General features: G+C 43.0%; 2 protein-coding genes across 7 annotated transcripts in view; both read right to left on the bottom strand.

Annotated features, from left to right (window-relative positions):
* The window catches only part of LOC123755258 (putative neural-cadherin 2), an 872905-nt gene that overhangs the window by 610811 nt on the left and 241807 nt on the right, over positions 1-20287 (bottom strand). The window lies entirely within an intron of this gene.
* Positions 1014-18925, bottom strand: LOC138366726 (proteoglycan 4-like). The gene is made up of 2 exons (XM_069328001.1): positions 18713-18925; positions 1014-1883 (listed from the first exon to the last, which is right to left on the bottom strand). The coding sequence occupies exons 1-2, from the start codon at positions 18923-18925 to the stop codon at positions 1014-1016; spliced, it is 1083 nt and encodes a 360-aa protein (XP_069184102.1).

Below are 20287 nucleotides of genomic sequence, written 5' to 3'. Positions count from 1 at the left end.
TCAACGAAATAGTCAATTTGGGTAACTTGGGAGGGATTCGAACCCGCGACCCAAACCCGCGCCCGCTTTGCTCCAATTCTTTTTAGGCACTAATGCATCGTGCTAGTGCGATTTCATAGTGGATTTGAAGCCGGAGGGTATGTGTTTTTTTAGATATAAATTCACTACCTACAACAGATTGATTGATTGATGAAGATTAAGCATCCCGAGAGGTGGCACGGGCATGAATAGCCCCGTAAACTTAAACCAGAGTGCATTTGGGATGCATGGGTAATGTGAGCTGGCGAGTAACCAGATCGAGTGGTTCGAATCCCCCTTCATTGTTACAATAGATTTCCTTATCAACACGAGGATGCCATCTTCATGGCATTTTATTTGTTTAATTAAAAACAAAAAATCATCTTCATGGTAGGCGATGAGTCACAATAACGTGGCTGAAGTATGTTGACCAGACCACACTCTAGAAAGTGAAGGGACGACGACGTTTCAGTCCGTCCTGGACCATTCTCACAATCGACTTGAGAATGATTCAGGACGGACCGAAACGTCGTCGTCCCTTTGCTGTCTAGTTTGTGTGGTCTGGTCAACATCTTCATGGCATATTTTAAAGTTTGTAATACTCAAACCGGATATAGTTCTTCTTAAGTTTTTAAAACGAGCTCATAATTAAAAGGTACGGTTAAATGGTGACAAATGCAGGGTTCTAAGCTTAATATATCATAGAGAAATAAATTATGATGAAATTTGCCACATCTGAAGTGGAAACAGGCATGACATGATTTTATGCAAAATAGGATACCAGGATTCATAATTGGAAGAGATGCTAATAAGGCTATTCCCTCCCCATTTTGTTTATGTAACTTATTATAATCGATTAGTTTAGACTCAAATAACAACCTGGATAAATACGGGTTGAGAAAAATATTAATGATTTTCAGAATAAATTACCGCGTGACCTGGTATCATTGTTTTTTTTATGCTTTGGTTAGACATATGTGAGAGTTTGATTTGGTCTAAATAGGAGCTGCCTCGTACGGACCAATAGGAACTGCCTCGTACGGACCAATAGGAGCTGCCGTGTACGGACCAATAGGAGCTGCCGTGTACGGACCAATAGGAACTGACTTGTACGGACCAATAGGAGCTGCCTCGTACGGACCAATAGGAACTGCCTCGTACGGACCAATAGGAGCTGCCGTGTACGGACCAATAGGAGCTGCCGTGTACGGACCAATAGGAACTGACTTGTACGGACCAATAGGAGCTGCCTCGTACGGACCAATAGGAGCTGCCGTGTACGGACCAATAGGAGCTGCCGTGTACGGACCAATAGGAGCTGCCGTGTACGGACCAATAGGAACTGACTTGTACGGACCAATAGGAACTGCCTCGTACGGACCAATAGGAACTGACTTGTACGGACCAATAGGAGCTGCCTCGTACGGACCAATAGGAGCTGCCGTGCACGGACCAATAGGAGCTGCCGTGTACGGACCAATAGGAACTGACTTGTACGGACCAATAGGAACTGCCTCGTACGGACCAATAGGAACTGACTTGTACGGACCAATAGGAGCTGCCTCGTACGGACCAATAGGAACTGACTTGTACGGACCAATAGGAGCTGCCGTGTACGGACCAATAGGAACTGACTTGTACGGACCAATAGGAGCTGCCTCGTACGGACCAATAGGAGCTGCCGTGTACGGACCAATAGGAGCTGCCGTGTACGGACCAATAGGAACTGACTTGTACGGACCAATAGGAACTGCCTCGTACGGACCAATAGGAACTGACTTGTACGGACCAATAGGAGCTGTCTTGTACGGACCATTAGGAACTGCTTCCTCCGAACCAGTAGGCCTTTTGCAGTTTCCTCTAGTCTAACGTTAGTTATTCGTTATTCTAACGAATATATGTTAGAATAATATATGTTAGTATGTTAGTTATTCACTAGTATATATCAATACCTTTATTAATTGTTCCACTGTGTTGATCTTTGGACACACTGGATCTAATTATTGCAAATATTATAGCCACCTAAGAACCTTACAATGTAGTGAGAGATCGTTTGAGATGTGATTGATGTCCTTAATGTCAAACAAACAGTTGATAGCCTACATCAATTCAGCTCAATCCTGACTCTAGAGAAGGATTTAATATTTTTATCTTTATTTCCATTAGGATTAAACTTCGTATAACGCAAAGTCTTAATCCAAGTATTGGACAAAGCTGGTGCCAATTTTGCCTTCATAGGGCCGTTGACCTGATTTCACGGGTAACTTGGCTATGAACGAATTCTAAAGTTTGACTCAAGTTTGACTATGCTGACTCAAGTTTGTTCCAAACTTGAGTCAGAATAGGAACTGCTGAAGGAGTGCTGAGGATGCCAGAGTCAGCATATGCAGCCTGGTCTCTTGATTGGCCACAACGTACTAAATACAAAGTGTTAAGCGGACCACAGACGCGCAAACCCAAGCAACCCACCTAATCTACCGATGCACAGGAAGCCTAAGATACTTGTGCAACCCGTTCTCGCACTTTCTTACAGTCAATATTGACTTATTAAATAAGTGCACATGTGACATACTAATTTATTGTAAATATTTTAGTTTACCTTGAAAAGCTTCATAGAAAACACCGACCTTACCTAACCTTCTTAGTATGTTAAGATAAGCATCTTATTGCTTCGTAATTACAATTATTACTTAACCTATACCTATAATAGGTTAAACAATAATTGTAATTACGAAGCAATAAGATGCTTATCTTAACATACTAAGAAGGTTAGGTAAGGTCGGTGTTTTCTATGAAGCTTTTCAAGGTTAACTAAAATATTCACAATAAATTAGTATGTCACATATGCACGTATTTAATAAGTCAATATTGACTATACGAAAGTGCGAGAACGGGTTGACTTGTGAGTCGTTGCTTGTCATAGTACTTTGTACTGTGTACTTTGGAGACCATAATGTACAAAAAAAAGACGCATTGCTTGAGAGCACGGGTTGTAGCATGAGGCTATTGACGGACGAACGCCTGTTTCTCTCTGATTCTCTCTCCTTTTCTCCCTTCATCCTCTCTCTCTCTTCCTTCCTCCCTCCCCCCTTCCTCCTCTTCCTGTAACCTTGTCTCACCTATTAAACCTACGCTGCCAACAGACAATCCCCCCCATAAGAGCCCTCACTGAGAGGCTACTCTGATACCGCATCATCAACACAGGCACAAGAAAAAAATTGCAAATTGCCCCCCTCTTTACAGAGGGCATCGAACTTCCCAAAGAGGTCAAATAAAAGTGTACCACTTTTCTTGCTTTACTTGTGTATCGTAGAGCGTGATCGTGCGGTCAGAATAACTCAAGCGGCGGGCCCGCAAGCTTCCAGCAGCTGATGACGGCTTCTGAGGATGAGGTTCGGGGGAATTTGTTAAAGTGTTAGCCACCCTTTTTCACCTGTTCTGAGAAAATGAATTGTTTAGAAGTTGCTGGTTATGAATATGCGACCCCATGATTCTCCTCCTGAGATTGCCATGAGTTTGTGTGTGTGTGTGTGTGTGTGTGTACTCACCTAGTTGTACTCACCTAGTTGTGTCTGCAGGATCGAGCATTGACTCTTGGATCCCGCCTTTCGAGCATCGGTTGTTTACAGCAATGACTCCTGTCCCATTTTCCTATCATACCTAGTTTTAAAATTATGAATAGTATTTGCTTCCACAACCTGTTCCTGAAGTGCATTCCATTTTCCCACTACTCTCACGCTAAAAGAAAACTTCCTAACATCTCTGTGACTCATCTGAGTTTCAAGCTTCCATCTATGTCCCCTCGTTCTGTTACTATTCCGTGTGAACATTTCGTCTATGTCCACTCTGTCAATCCCTCTGAGTATCTTATACGTTCCTATCATGTCCCCCCTTTCCCTTCTTCTTTCTAGTGTCGTAAGACACAGTTCCCTCAGGCGCTCCTCATACCCCATCCCTCGTAGCTCTGGGACGAGTCTCGTTGCAAACCTCTGAACCTTTTCCAGTTTCATTATATGCTTCTTCAGATGGGGACTCCATGATGAGGCGGCATACTCTAAGACTGGCCTTACGTAGGCAGTGTAAAGCGCCCTAAATGCCTCCTTACTTAGGTTTCTGAATGATGTTCTAACTTTTGCCAGTGTAGAGTACGCTGCTGTCGTTATCCTATTTATATGTGCCTCAGGAGATAGATTAGGTGTGTGTGTGTGTGTGTGTGTGTGTGTGTGTGTGTGTGTGTGTGTGTGTGTGTGTGTGTGTGTGTGTGTGTGTGTGTGTGTGTGTGTGTGTGTGTGTAAATTACGAACATATAGTAATGTGAAAACGAACGTAAGAAAATGATGCAACACATTACTTTAACTCTTTCGTGTACTTCAGCACATGTTGAGAAATATACACTAAAAATATTTCGTAAGCAAGTATATATATATATATATATATATATATATATATATATATATATATATATATATATATATATATATATATATATATATATATATATATATATATATATATATATATATATATATATATATATATATATATATATATATATATATACCTTCTCCTGGATACAACCCCACAACAGTTGAATAACTCCCGGGTACCGTTTAACAGTTAGGTGAAGAGAGGGATTAGGTGACAGGAAACGTGCCTAACTATGTCCGTTTCGTCCGGGATTCCAATCTAGGAGTCTTGATTATGTGTCGAGAACGAAAACCCATCTGTGTATCTTATTTCCTATACGAACACACACACACACACACACACACTCAGGGGAAAGACGGCCCAAGATATGATGGATTACATCACGCAGAAGTGCAAGGACGCAGCAAACAAGTTTGTCCCAGTCCAAAAGGAAAACAGAGAAATGAAGATGAGAAACCCATGGTTTAATCAAAGATGTAGGCTAGCTAAGCAGCAAAGTAAAAGGGCATGGAGAAACTATAGGAATAACAGGACACTGGAGAGCAGAGAAAGATACCAGAATGCCAGGAATGAATATGTCAGGATGAGAAGAGAGGCAGAAAGACAATACGAAAATGACATCGCAAGCAAGGCAAAGACTCAGCCTAAATTGTTGCATAGCCACATTAGGAGAAAAACAACAGTAAAGGAACAGGTTATGAGATTAAGGATAGGGGCGGAAGGATTCACTACAAATGACAAGGAAGTGTGTGAGGAATTGAATAAGAAATTCCAGGAGGTCTTCACCTTAGAACAAGGAGAAATTCCAGAGGTAAGTGAGGGAATAGCTAACCAGGAACCACTGGAAGAGTTTGAGATTACCAGTGGGGAAGTAAGGAAGTGTTTACTAGAGTTGGACGTGACGAAGGCTATAGGCCCAGATGGAATCTACCCTTGGGTTCTAAAGTAAGGAGCAAGAGAACTGAGCCTACCACTCTCCATAGTGTATAACAAATCACTGGCAACAGGGGAACTGCCAGATATTTGGAAAGCAGCTAACGTAGTCCCGATATACAAGAAAGGGGATAGACAGGAGGCACTGAACTACAGGCCAGTGTCCCTAACCTGCATACCATGCAAGCTGATGGAGAAGATTGTGCGAAAAAAACTAGTGGAGCATCTGGAGCGAAGGAACTTTGTAACACAGCATCAACATGGGTTCAGGGATGGCAGGTCCTGCCTCACAGGGTTACTTGAATTCTACGACCAGGCAACAAAAATAAGGCAAGAAAGAGAAGGGTGGGCAGACTGCATATTTTTGGATTGTCAGAAAGCCTTTGATACAGTGCCACACAAGAGGCTAGTGCGAAAGTTGGAGATGCAGGCTGGAGTGAGAGGGAAGGTACTCCGGTGGATAGAGGAATACCTAAGCAACAGGAGACAACGAGTCTTTGTGAGGGGTGAGGTCTCAGATTGGCGAGACGTCACAAGTGGAGTCCCGCAGGGGTCAGTCCTTGGACCTATACTGTTTCTGGTATATGTAAATGATCTCCCAGAGGGTATAGAGTCGTTCCTCTCAATGTTTGCCGACGATGCAAAAATTATGAGGAGGATTGAAACAGAGGATGATAGTAGGAGGCTACAAGATGACCTGGATAGACTGAGTGAATGGTCCAACAAATGGCTGTTGAAGTTCAACCCGAGTAAATGCAAAGTAATGAAACTAGGCAGTGGAAACAGGAGGCCAGGCACAGGATACAGAATAGGAGATGAAGTACTTAATGAAACAGACAGAGAGAAAGATCTAGGAGTTGATATCACACCAAACCTGTCTCCTGAAGCCCACATAAAGAGAATAACGTCTGCGGCATATGCGAGGCTGGCTAACATCAGAACGGCGTTCAGGAACCTGTGTAAGGAATCATTCAGAATCTTGTACACCACATATGTAAGACCAATCCTGGAGTATGCGGCCCCAGCATGGAGCCCGTACCTTGTCAAGCACAAGACGAAGCTGGAAAAAGTCCAAAGGTATGCTACTAGACTAGTCCCAGAACTAAGAGGCATGAGTTATGAGGAAAGGCTACGGGAAATGCACCTCACGACACTGGAAGACAGAAGAGTAAGGGGGGACATGATCACAACCTACAAAATCCTCAGGGGAATCGACCGGGTAAACAAGGATGAACTTTTCAACACTGGTGGGACGCGAACAAGGGGACACAGGTGGAAGCTGAGTACCCAAATGAGCCACAGAGACGTTAGAAAGAACTTTTTCAGTGTCAGAGTAGTTAGCAAATGGAATGCATTAGGAAGTGATGTGGTGGAGGCTGACTCCATTCACAGTTTCAAATGTAGATATGATAGAGCCCAATAGGCTCAGGAATCTGTACACCAGTTGATTGACGGTTGAGAGGCGGGACCAAAGAGCCAGAGCTCAACCCCCGCAAGCACAATTAGGTGAGTACAATTAGGTGAGTACACACACACACACACACACACACACACATACACACACACACACACACACACACACACACGAAACAAACCTACCGCCCAGCTGTAGTTAATCGCTGCTACAGAGAGCATTAGGGAGAGAGAAAAAGCTTTTGATGTTCCCAGGCTGATCTGGGCGAGGAGTTTCTGTGCCTCTTGACTGAGTTGACCAACAACTTTTGCAAAATAAAACGTACCTTTAACTGTAAAGTCACCAGTTTGGTCTCAAGTTGATAAAGGAGCTGGTCTCTCCTACACACAAACTCTGAACGTGGCAACTTTCCCACTCAATGACAAACTATTCAGAACAAAAAATCTATAATGTACGAACTCATTGAAGACATAGAATGCACTATACATGTGTTGTATTTAGAGTTAACATCTTGTATTTGCTTGGTATGATTACGTCAGGGATTTAACTTTGTAAATGTTAATACATCAATGAATCTCAATTTTTTATGGAAAGGTAAAAGGGTTTTTTCGTAGTTTTATGGTCATTAATTATGTCTTTTTTAAAGAGTAAACTCGACCTAAGACAAATGGATAATTCATGTCATTTGTTCCTCTCTCCCTCCCTTATCATATATGCTCCTCTCTCTACCTCCCTACCATATATGCTCCTCTCTCTACCTCCCTACCATATATGCTCCTCTCTACCTCCCTAGCATATATGCTCCTCTCTCTCCCTCCCTAGCATATATGCTCCTCTCTCTCCCTCCCTAGCATATATGCTCCTCTCTCTCCCTCCCTAGCATATATGCTCCTCTCTCTCCCTCCCTAGCATATATGCTCCTCTCTCTCCCTCCCTAGCATATATGCTCCTCTCTCCCTCCCTAGCATATATGCTCCTCTCTACCTCCCTAGCATATATGCTCCTCTCTCTCCTTCCCTAGCATATATGCTCCTCTCTCTCCCTCCCTAGCATATATGCTCCTCTCTCTCCCTCCCTAGCATATATGCTCCTCTCTCTCCCTCCCTAGCATATATGCTCCTCTCTCTCCCTCCCTAGCATATATGCTCCTCTCTCTCCCTCCCTAGCATATATGCTCCTCACTCTCCTTGTTCCGATACCCTTAGCTTCAAATTTAACATTTCTTTGCCACAGCGTGTTACAAGGAGAGAGTGACTTGCTTCACATCCACCAGTGACGACAAGATCAACACGAACACAAACAGTACCAACAACAACAACAACAACAACAACAACAAGCACACAAACAGCAACAGAAGGAGCCAACACAATGCACCGTGTCAGGTAATTACATCCTGGTTAATTACTAAACTACGCTTACTCGGAACAGCTAATTATCAAAGTGAGTTAGTTATATTTTGGAAATAAAATTAGTTCAGTTTGTTTATTAAAATGAATTTGTTTTGTAAATAAAATATGCTTTTGTGCATTCTTACCAGTGCAATTTTTTTTTAATATATTCGTTTTAAATAAAAATGATTAATATCGTTTGCTAAAGAGGGAAGCAACGACCACTGAATTTTGGCAGGTAATGAACGAAAGTTTAAGGAAACTTTCTGGGTACGCCAAAAAGCTCTACTAAGTTCTCTTAGTACACAAGAAAGCTCTACCGAACTTTTTTGGGTACACGGCAATGCTCTATCAAATGTTGGGTAAATAAATCAAGCTAAAGTAAACTCTATGGGTATAAAGGGCATGCAAGTTCTACCAGACTATGTGAGCAGACAGAAGAGTTCAACCAGACTCTGTGAGTAGATAGAAAAGCTCTACCAGACTCTGTGAGTAGACAAGAAAGCTCTATAAGACTCTGTGAGTAGACAGGAAATCTCTACAAAATTCTGTGAGTAGATAAGGAAAGCTTTACCAGTATATGTGAGTAGATAAGGAAAGCTCTACCAGTATATGTGAGTAGATACGAAAGATCTACCATTCCTTGTGGGTAGACAGGAATTTTTACCAATCTCTGTGGGTAGACAGAAACAACTCTGCCAAATTCACGAGGTAGACAGATAACTAATAGTCTCCCGTGCTGCTCCGAGTACACCATGCTCAAAAGCTTCTCACAACACTTACGGTAGGTGGAGAAAAGCTTCGCCTAAACTCCGAGAAAAATCTTTACATAAACGGATCGCAGAAAAGTTGTCCGTCTTGCCCCGACGAAGGTGTAGCTAAACTGTGCTAAGAAGCTTAAGTCTTATCCTTCCCTCAGTTCCCTGGCAAAAATGTTTTTTTTATATTTTTATGTAAACCAATGCTAATAGATTTTTTTTTTGTTATTGTTGGGCATGCGTGTGTGTATTTGTATGTGTGTATTTACCTATAACGTGGTTGGAACAAATTCACAATCTGTGTTTGTGAAAGGAAATGAGTGATGTTGAATTGGATCCCTTTTCCGGTGAATAAGGTCCAGTACATCTTTTATATTGGACAAATACAATGGTATTTATATTACTTTTCTGGTATGGGATCGAATCGTGTTCTTTTCAAGACATGATAAGGGTCCAAGATGGATCGAAACGTTGTTAGTCTCTTTTTTTTTAAATGTGTGTCTCGAATTATCTATCTATGTGCTTGGAGAGCGTGCTTCAGCTCTTGGGTCTTGGTTTATAATAGCAGCTCTTGATTATAATGGGTATATCGACCCTCTTGCTTCCTATCTCGCTTGAAACTCTTGAATCTATGCGATTTATTTAGCCCCTTCCTAGCTACTCTTACATAAAAGTACTTTCCTACAACCCCTAATGGTTCTTCTGAGTTTCTAGTTCCCACCCACGTTCTCTCGGTCTCTGTTCGTTCTCTCAGCCATGCATTCTTTTGTCTCGTCACTTCACGCTAAAGATTTCAAACCGGTCCACTGTTTCAGTACTTCAAAAAACCTTTAATACCGTAATCATATCATCTTTTTGCCTTTTCTTTTGAAGTGTGGTGAGATTAAATATTCATTTCTCCACCAGCCTCAGGGATTTGACGCCTTTTTAGACTATAATAAAAGGTTAATGATTATATGTATTCTCGCTAAATTATGCGCTATTTTAAGCAAATCACATGAATCTACATGTTCCTCTAAAAGCAATTTTGTTACGGATTAAATGCCTTACGAGGCCCTTGTTGTTTTTTTGGTCAATATTTGCTTAACATCAAATGTTTAAGTATTAAGAAAAAAACAATAACATTGTTTATGCCAAACAAATAGAAGTCTTTAGTCTTGGTTGTCGTTGACTTTCCAACTTCAGCCGGGAAATTGGTTTGTAGATTAATATTCTCTCTAAGTCTTTGTCAGCCTTGCCAGCCTTGCCAGCCTTGCCAGCCTTGACAGAGAGCCCTAAGATTAAAATGAAGCTTAAAGTAATTGGTGACACGACAATTTGGTAAATAGTAGGAAGGGTGTCACAAGGAAGGAGGGGGGGGGGGGAGGGGATGTAAATAAGATTTACAAATGTATCAACTGAAACATAGAACTCGCAACAATTGTTGTAAATTGAAGTTGTGGGAAGACCTGGGTAAATACTGGTTTGGGAATAGCGTTGTCCAGTGAGCGAATTTCCGGGTAACACAATAGACGCGGGCTTGCTGGATTGCTTCACTCGTTGTTATATATATATATATATATATATATATATATATATGCGAACAAGCCTGAATGGTCCCCAGGACTATATGCGAATGAAAACTCACACCCCAGAAGTGACTCGAACCCATACTCCCAGAAGCAACGCAACTGGTAACTACAGGGCGCCTTAATCCGCTTGACCATCACGGCCGTCAAAAGGAAGTGATAGCCGAGGCTATTTGAGCCACTTCCCCGACGGCAACTCGGATGGTAATCTTGGGCATAGCATTTCACCAAATCACCTCATTCTTTGGGGCACACGTGAGGAACACAAATGCGAACAAGCCTGAATGGTCCCCAGGACTATATGCGAATGAAAACTCACACCCCAGAAGTGACTCGAACCCATACTCCCAGAAGCAACGCAACTGGTAACTACAGGGCGCCTTAATCCGCTTGACCATCACGGCCGTCAAAAGGAAGTGATAGCCGAGGCTATTTGAGCCACTTCCCCGACGGCAACTCGGATGGTAATCTTGGGCATAGCATTTCACCAAATCACCTCATTCTTTGGGGCACACGTGAGGAACACAAATGCGAACAAGCCTGAATGGTCCCCAGGACTATATGCGAATGAAAACTCACACCCCAGAAGTGACTCGAACCCATACTCCCAGAAGCAACGCAACTGGTAACTACAGGGCGCCTTAATCCGCTTGACCATCACGGCCGTCAAAAGGAAGTGATAGCCGAGGCTATTTGAGCCACTTCCCCGACGGCAACTCTTCGAGTCACTTCTGGGGTGTGAGTTTTCATTCGCATATAGTCCTGGGGACCATTCAGGCTTGTTCGCATTTGTGTTCCTCACGTGTGCCCCAAAGAATGAGGTGATTTGGTGAAATGCTATGCCCAAGATTACCATCCGAGTTGCCGTCGGGGAAGTGGCTCAAATAGCCTCGGCTATCACTTCCTTTTGACGGCCGTGATGGTCAAGCGGATTAAGGCGCCCTGTAGTTACCAGTTGCGTTGCTTCTGGGAGTATGGGTTCGAGTCACTTCTGGGGTGTGAGTTTTCATTCGCATATAGTCCTGGGGACCATTCAGGCTTGTTCGCATTTGTGTTCCTCACGTGTGCCCCAAAGAATGAGGTGATTTGGTGAAATGCTATGCCCAAGATTACCATCCGAGTTGCCGTCGGGGAAGTGGCTCAAATAGCCTCGGCTATCACTTCCTTTTGACGGCCGTGATGGTCAAGCGGATTAAGGCGCCCTGTAGTTACCAGTTGCGTTGCTTCTGGGAGTATGGGTTCGAGTCACTTCTGGGGTGTGAGTTTTCATTCGCATATAGTCCTGGGGACCATTCAGGCTTGTTCGCATTTGTGTTCCTCACGTGTGCCCCAAAGAATGAGGTGATTTGGTGAAATGCTATGCCCAAGATTACCATCCGAGTTGCCGTCGGGGAAGTGGCTCAAATAGCCTCGGCTATCACTTCCTTTTGACGGCCGTGATGGTCAAGCGGATTAAGGCGCCCTGTAGTTACCAGTTGCGTTGCTTCTGGGAGTATGGGTTCGAGTCACTTCTGGGGTGTGAGTTTTCATTCATATATATATATATATATATATATATATATATATATATATATATATATATATATATATATATATATATATATATATATATATACCCTTCATTATCTTTCTCTTACCTGCGCCTCCTGCAGCTGAGAGAAAGCTTCTCTCCTTCACTAACTTTCATTCCCTTCACTACCTTCTCTACCCCTTACCTTACCTTCCCTACCTTCCACTAGTTCCCTTTCCTTCACCCCCATTTCCTCTCTCTTTCTCCACTTTCTTTTCCATTACCATCTTAACTACCATTCACCACCTTCCACTCAGCCCTGTTAGCTTAGCAAGGACGGAATCTTTTTATTTATCGAGATTGGAAATTAGTATAATTTGCCATTTCTTGCAGATGGTGGAGGAGGGGTTGGGGGGGGGTTGGGAGGATTGGGGGGTTAGGGTGTACATGGGATTCGAACCCTGACACGGTTCTGACCATCCCCAGACAAAGACCAATCACCCTGCATTCTCTTTTACAGATTTATATGAATTTGGATTAATACAAATAGGAGCTGCTGCGTTTGAGTAAAAAGTCCATTGGTATAGTTTCCTTAAATTCGACTTGCCTACACAGGGGAAGCGAGCCATTACATCGACAACGCTGTGTAATCCTCCACTGGCAAGGGAACTATCAGGAGAGAGTGATTGATTGATTGATGAAGATTCAACCACCCCAAGAGGTGGCACGGGCATGAATAGCCCATAAGAGGAAAAAGCGCCAAGCCATGACGACTATATAGCACTTGGAAGAAGGTCAAGATAAAGATTTGGGATGGGACAGGGGGGAAATGAATGGTGCCCAACCACTTTGGACGGTCGGGGACTGAACACCGACCTGCATAGAGCGAGATCGTCGCTCTACCGTCCAGCCCAAGTGGTTGGGATGTGGTACTGTGCACGACAGAGGCGCTATCTCATACCGCTGACCGGAGAATGTCTCCTACCATCCTACGTTATTTGGGAGACCGTCATTTTAGTACAAGTCCAATCACCACTCCGTGATAGAAGATATAGTAGTAATGATGGCAGGAATAAACGTGTCAGTGGTGGCCCAGTGGTAGCGCAATGGTGGCGCAGTGGTAATACACTCGTTCCTCACCTCGCATGTTCATTGGTCCAAGTCCTGGCCAATGAGGATTGACTTAGACGCCAATTTCTTTTAACTGCTCGCTCCTCTTCACACAGCAGTAATTGGGGGACCTGATTGTTAACCAACTGAAGGGTCGTTTTCCAAGGGAAACTAGTCCAAGTGAGGCTTACCACGAGCTATGGCAGGAGGACAGCTCTGAGCCCGCTAACAGGCTGAGTCAGCAGTCACACGCTCAGGTTACTGTGAGGGAAATGAAGATACGAGGTAAGGGTCAGCGTGGCTTAGGGAAGTAGGGGATAAATCAGGAAGAGGACTCATGCAAGTCGTTGCCCCTTACCTGACGAGGATTTCAGGGCTCAACGTCCCCGCGGCCCGGTCCTCGACCAGGCCCTAGTCAGCATTCCGCGAGACGAGGTTCTGATGCTTGCCGGAGACTCTGGCGCAGTCTGCCTTTTCAAGGTCTCTTTCCATACTTATATGAAGTCTTTTGCCCTATTTGATAGCCCTAGCCCCTCCTCAGCCGCCCTAACCCCCATCCTCGGCCGCCCTAGCCCCTCCTCGGCCGCCCTAACCCCCATCCTCGGCCGCCTTAGCCCCTCCTCGGCCGCCCTAGCCCCTCCTCGGCCGCCCTAGCCCCCACCTCGGCCCCCTAACCCCCATCCTCGGCCGCCCTAACCCCCATCCTCGGCCGCCCTAGCCCCTCCTCGGCCGCCCTAGCCCCTCCTCGGCCGCCCTAGCCCCCACCTCGGCCCCCTAACCCCCATCCTCGGCCGCCCTAACCCCCATCCTCGGCCGCCCTAGCCCCTCCTCGGCCGCCCTATCCCCTCCTCGGCCGCCCTAGCCCCCACCTCGGCCCCCTAACCCCATCCTCGACCGCTCTTGCAGATATATTTCTACCCAGTAAACCTTGCATCGAGCAAACAGCGTCTGTTTTCCACAATAACTTTGTGGGAGAATAACGCATTTTTCTTTTATTTTGACTGCAGCCATAACAAAACCAGAAAGCATGTTTAGGTCCACGCCAGCTACACACAACTATAAATTCTTATAAAAGATTGGAATCATGTAAGCTTTCAATACGAATAGGAGAGATTCATCTTATAATAAAAAATTTTCCCTGTTGTATTCCCAGTCTGAGAACACTATGGGTTCCGCAACAGTTCGAGGACTACGATCCGGTCACCCGGCTTTTCCTCCCCCCCCCCTACTCTTAGGGGTCTACGATACGTCGGCGTCTACGACCCGTCGTGGGCTACGATCCGTCAGGGTCTACGATCCTTCAACTCGCGAACCTCCATATTTCACAGACATAAGTCCAAGCCCGGATCCCTATGAAGGTTCCAAGTTTCCAAGTTACGACTATCATGATTTATATGGAAAAATCTTTAAAATCTTAAGCACCTCCTCACCGTCAAGGTCTCAAAACTTTTACACTCTTTTCATTTTCATTTAGATAAGCGAGCACTGGAAGTTGATTCCTTGCTCCCATTTACTTGCATCCTCCGCTTTGTTGATTGATGAAGATTAAGCCACCCAAGAAGGTGGCACGGGCGTGAATAGCCCCGTAATCCGATTTGTTGATAGTCATCAATCTATCATCTAACGTTTGCTCTCCAGCGCTCCTCATTTTATTGTCAAACTTTTCTGATGTGCTGGTGAAGTCAGCAGACTTTTCATGACTTTTGAAGATGAGGAGAAAGGAGAAGACCGTAAGTAATAATTTAGGAATGTTAGCAGTAAGACTGAAAGCGAATGAGTTGGTTGTTTGTTCGCCACACAAGTGTCTGACTTTTCCATTCCTAGGCATTAATTGTTATGTTGTGACTGCTTGTGCCGTCAAAGGTATAGAAGATGGCATATATGCACATAGATGCGAAAGGTATATAGAAGTATAGAAGAAGTTTCCCTCAAACTTTGCTTTTGACCTTTGACCTCAGACAGTGTAGCGAAGACGTGTTAAATTAAGGTACCTGAAGACTGCAAACTCATCATGTAGTAATGTGACTGTTTTATAAGTCAGTAGCATCCTTTCGGGCAACTTCAAAGCGCCTTCCCTTAAGATCCCTTCCCTTGTCTTAGACAAAGATCAAATCAAAGTTTGAGGGAAATAATGGCCATTTCTTTTCTCTAGGACGCATAAGAAACCATAAAATAAACGTTCCACCCATTCGTATTTCCTGGAGATGCTCTATTGTAAAGAGAGCCTCCCACAGACACAACATCATCTTATTGATCAAGCATCCATCCCTGTTGACGTTACCCAACCACTTGGCCTGGACGGTAGAGCGACGGCCTGACTTCATATGCAGTTCGGCGTTCAATCCCCGACCGTCCACAAGTGGTTGGCTACCATTCCTTCCCCCCCGTCCCATCCCAAATCCTTATCCTGACCCCTTCCAAGTGCTATATAGTCGTAATGACTTGGCGTTTTTCCCTGATAGTTCCCTTCCCTTCCTGTTTACGTTGAAGGGTAAACACGACAAAATATAACGACGTGGTCTATGCATCTACTAACTGCAACCCATTCACGGAAAGCATGCAATTTGTCACGTTAATAAGGTACACATAACCACTGAAAGGTCTCCCAGCATGTACGAGTGAGACTATCAGCTGGAACCAGTTGGTTGTCGACGGAATTGTCACCTAAACTCGGTTCATTGTGTCTTGAACCCGCTGTCTGCTACGTGAGATTGAAGGGAGTCGAGTGAATGCGTCTCCGAGATCAATCAGAGTAACTATTATCAAACTCCTCAAGACATACTTCTCAAGAATATAGTTAACGGTAATTGGCTTCAGACTGTTACTCTCCAATCTTCATGAATCGTCTAAGCCGAAATTAGAAGTGAATCATGCTAGGACGGTGGGATCGAACCAGGGCCAGGAATCATGAAGCATTTGCGCAATCATTTACGAAGACTGTAAATCTTTCATGAATCATGGCGGTATTTGTTGACATTTAACAGCTTACGAGCATCAAAGTATACAGCCCATGGCTATTATTATTATAAACAACCTTCAAAGTTCAAAGATTTTTCTTTAAATAAATCAAAACAAAATAACCATGATGAAAGATGTACAGGTTTCGTAATTCGAAGCGTAAATATTTGATGACTCTACATCAAACAACCAACAGTCACCACAAGACGCAGGTTCGATACCATCACCCTGCTCCAAGACATTGTTTTATAGATTAATCATGTTAAGAACATAAGAACATAAGAACAAAGGTAACTGCAGAAGGCCTATTGGCCCATACGAGGCAGCTCCTATTCTATAACCACCCAATCCCACTCATATACTTGTCCAACCCGTGCTTGAAACAATCGAGGGACCCCACCTCCACAATGTTACGCGGCAATTGGTTCCACAAATCAACAACCCTGTTACTGAACCAGTATTTACCCAAGTCTTTCCTAAATCTAAACTTATCCAATTTATATCCATTGTTTCGTGTTCTGTCCTGTGTTGATACTTTTAATACCCTATTAATATCCCCCCGGTTATGTCCATTCATCCACTTGTAAACCTCTATCATGTCACCCCTAACTCTTCGCCTTTCCAGTGAATGCAACTTAAGCTTTGTTAATCTTTCTTCATATGAAAGATTTCTAATTTGGGGAATTAACTTAGTCATCCTACGCTGGACACGTTCAAGTGAATTTATATCCATTCTATAATATGGCGACCAAAACTGAACTGCATAATCTAAATGGGGCCTAACTAGAGCAAGATATAGCTTGAGAACCACACCAGGTGTCTTGTTACTAACGCTGCGATTAATAAATCCAAGTGTCCGATTTGCCTTATTACGAACATTTATGCATTGATCCTTTTGTTTTAAATTCTTACTAATCATAACTCCCAGATCCCTTTCGCAATCCGACTTCGCAATCACAACACCATCTAGCTCGTATCTTGTAACTCTATCATCATTACCTAACCTCAGAACTTTACATTTATCAGCATTAAACTGCATCTGCCAATCCTTTGACCATTTCAAAACCCTATCTAGATCAACTTGAAGTGATAGTGAGTCCTCCTCCGAATTAATTTCCCTACCGATTTTCGTATCATCGGCAAATTTGCAAATGTTGCTACTCAAACCTGAATCTAAATCATTTATATATATTATAAACAACAGAGGTCCCAGGACAGAGCCTTGAGGCACTCCACTTACAACATTTTCCCACTCTGACTTGATTCCATTTATACTAACTCTCTGTTTCCTTTGGTATAGCCATGCCCTAATCCAGCTTAATATAGCACCCCCAATACCATGAGACTCTATTTTTTTAATCAGTCTTTCATGTGGCACTGTATCAAAAGCTTTGCTAAAGTCAAGGTATACAACATCGCAATCCTTACCACTATCAACTGCCTCAACAATGCTAGAATAAAAAGATAACAAATTTGTTAAACATGAACGGCCATTTATAAAACCATGTTGCGACTCAATTATTAATTTATGTTTTTCAAGATGAAGACGAATTTTATTTGCTATTATAGATTCGAGTAACTTTCCCACAATAGACGTTAGGCTAATTGGTCGATAGTTAGACGCAAGTGATCTATCTCCTTTCTTAAAAACTGGTATCACATTAGCAACTTTCCAAAACTCTGGCACTCTGCCTGACTCTATTGATTTATTAAATATGGTTGACAGTGGGTCACAAAGCTCCTCTTTGCATTCTTTAAGCACCCTGGCAAACACTTCATCCGGCCCTGGGGATTTGTTTGGTTTGAGTTTTACTATTTGTTTAAGAACATCCTCCCTGGTAACTGCTAAACTCGTCAACCTGTCCTCGTCCCCACCCACATAGACTTGTTCGGCTGAAGGCATATTGTTAAGTTCCTCTTTAGTAAATACAGATACAAAATATTTATTAAAAATACTACTCATCTCTTCATCACTATCTGTTATTTGACCTGTCTCAGTTTTTAATGGACCTATCCTTTCCCTAGTCTTAGTACGATATAACTGAAAAAACCCTTTAGGATTTGTCTTTGCTTGCCCTGCTATGCGAACTTCATAGTTTCTTTTTGCTTTCCTTGTCTCTTTTTTAACATTTCTAACCAGTTGTACGAATTCCTGTTCTAAAGTGACCTCCCCATTTTTAATCCTTTTGTACCAAGCTCTCTTTTTACCTATAAGGTTCTTCAAATTCTTTGTTATCCACTTTGGGTCATTAGTATTCGATCTATTCAATTTGTATGGTATACTACGTTCCTGTGCTTTGTTTAGAATATTCTTAAATAAGTTATATATTGAATCCACATCGAAATCCCCATTTAAGTCACCTATCGCTGGGTTCATGTCTCGCTCCAAGACCGGCCCACACCCCATACCCAAGACTTTCCAATCAATTTGACCCAAAAAATTTCTTAGGCTATTAAAATCAGCTTTTCGAAAATCTGGCACTTTAACAGAATTTTCTCCTACTGGTCTATTCCATTCTATGCTAAATCTGATTTCTTAAATAGCGACTATTTGTTATAGCGACTTTATCCCTTATTAATCATGCTGAGTGCTCAGATATTCTGAGCATATTCTCAGATATTCTGACCATATTCTCAGATATTCTGAGCATATTCTCAGATATTCTGAGCATATTCTCAGATATTCTGAGCATATTCTCAGATATTCTGAGTATATTCTCAGATATTCTGACCATATTCTCAGATATTCTGAGCATATTTTCAGATATTCTGAGCATATTCTGAGATATTATGAGCATATTCTCAGATATTCTGACCATAATGGAAGCAGTTACTTCCATTCTTCCCTTTAACATATAAAATATTATACCCATTGTTTCGTGTTCTGTCTTGTGTTGAAAGTTTGTTTTCACCTCATCCAAAACTGTTGTAACATATCACCTCACCCAAATGCATATATATGTGTGTGTATATCACGAAAATAAACACGTGATTAAAAATGTGACAGCGTCAGACCACGGAGGAAAATTGAAACAGGAATTTCCTTAGGTACTTTCGTATATTAATAAATCTTCAGAAGGAGTGATGTATTAAACTCCTTCTGAAGATGTATTAACATACGAAAATACTTAAGGAAATTCCTGTTTCAATTTTCCTTTGTGGTCTGACAGTCACATATATATATATATATATATATATATATATATATATATATATATATATATATATATATATATATATATATATATATATATATATATATATATATATATATATATATATATATATATATATATTTATAGGGAAGGGAGTACCACCTCTGGCTGGAAGAAGGGGGACCCATAGCCTCGGAGGAAACCACACATAACGCATTGGAGGGAATGTGGGTCCCCTCCAATACAGTTTCTGTGTGCTTTTCTCCTACCACCCCCTTCCCTTTTTTTTTTCCTTTATTGTGTATTTAAAGGTTACAAAACATACAAGACAAATGCCTAAAGGTTATGGATCTCTTGAAGCTCCTCCGCTTCTGGACAGGAACCGAGGACGCAGCAAGCATTTCCCCTCTGGATCGCCACACTGAGACGCTGAAATAAAAAACTGGAAGCCCTTGGGTCTCTGGTGACGTCAATGAGCTTGGACCCCAATTCCTTGAGAAATCCCAAGGCACTCTTGCCCCAGGGGCCATGCGTCTCAGACGCTATGGGAACAAAGAGGTATTGACCTTCCAGTCGCCTGTACTTGAGTGATTTTGCTGTTTCCCTGTGGTTGGCCGCCCCACCTGCTTGATCAGCTCCGAAGTGTACATAGGTGTCAGCCAGGGTGGATACACATGTGTAGTCCCACACCAACTGTCTACCCTCCTTCCATGAGTATATGGTGATGCCATCAGGGCGAAGTGCTGGGAAATCCGGGTTTTGGACCCCTAGGATGCGAGGTTCTCTCTCCGCTGGGCACCCAGCTGAGACGAGGCTTCTCTTGATGATGTCATTGACCTCGTTGTGTCTTGCATGCCAGCCCTTTGTGCTTCCGCAATGCAACCCATGCAGTCCGTATTGGTCTGCTTCCACCCTGTTGCAAATACACTTGTATTCAGTGTGAATTGGGGCACCAAGGCGGAGGGCCACTGCTACACGAAGGGATTCTGGATCTAGGCGCGTGCCCATTGCAGACATGGGTACTGCCAGGAGGAAGTCTCCTGCATG

Source organism: Procambarus clarkii, chromosome 20 (assembly GCF_040958095.1).
Source record: "Procambarus clarkii isolate CNS0578487 chromosome 20, FALCON_Pclarkii_2.0, whole genome shotgun sequence".
Taxonomy (NCBI): Eukaryota; Metazoa; Arthropoda; class Malacostraca; order Decapoda; family Cambaridae; genus Procambarus; species Procambarus clarkii.
Note: the sequence above shows the minus strand (reverse complement) of the source record. Positions and strands in the feature narration are given on the sequence as shown.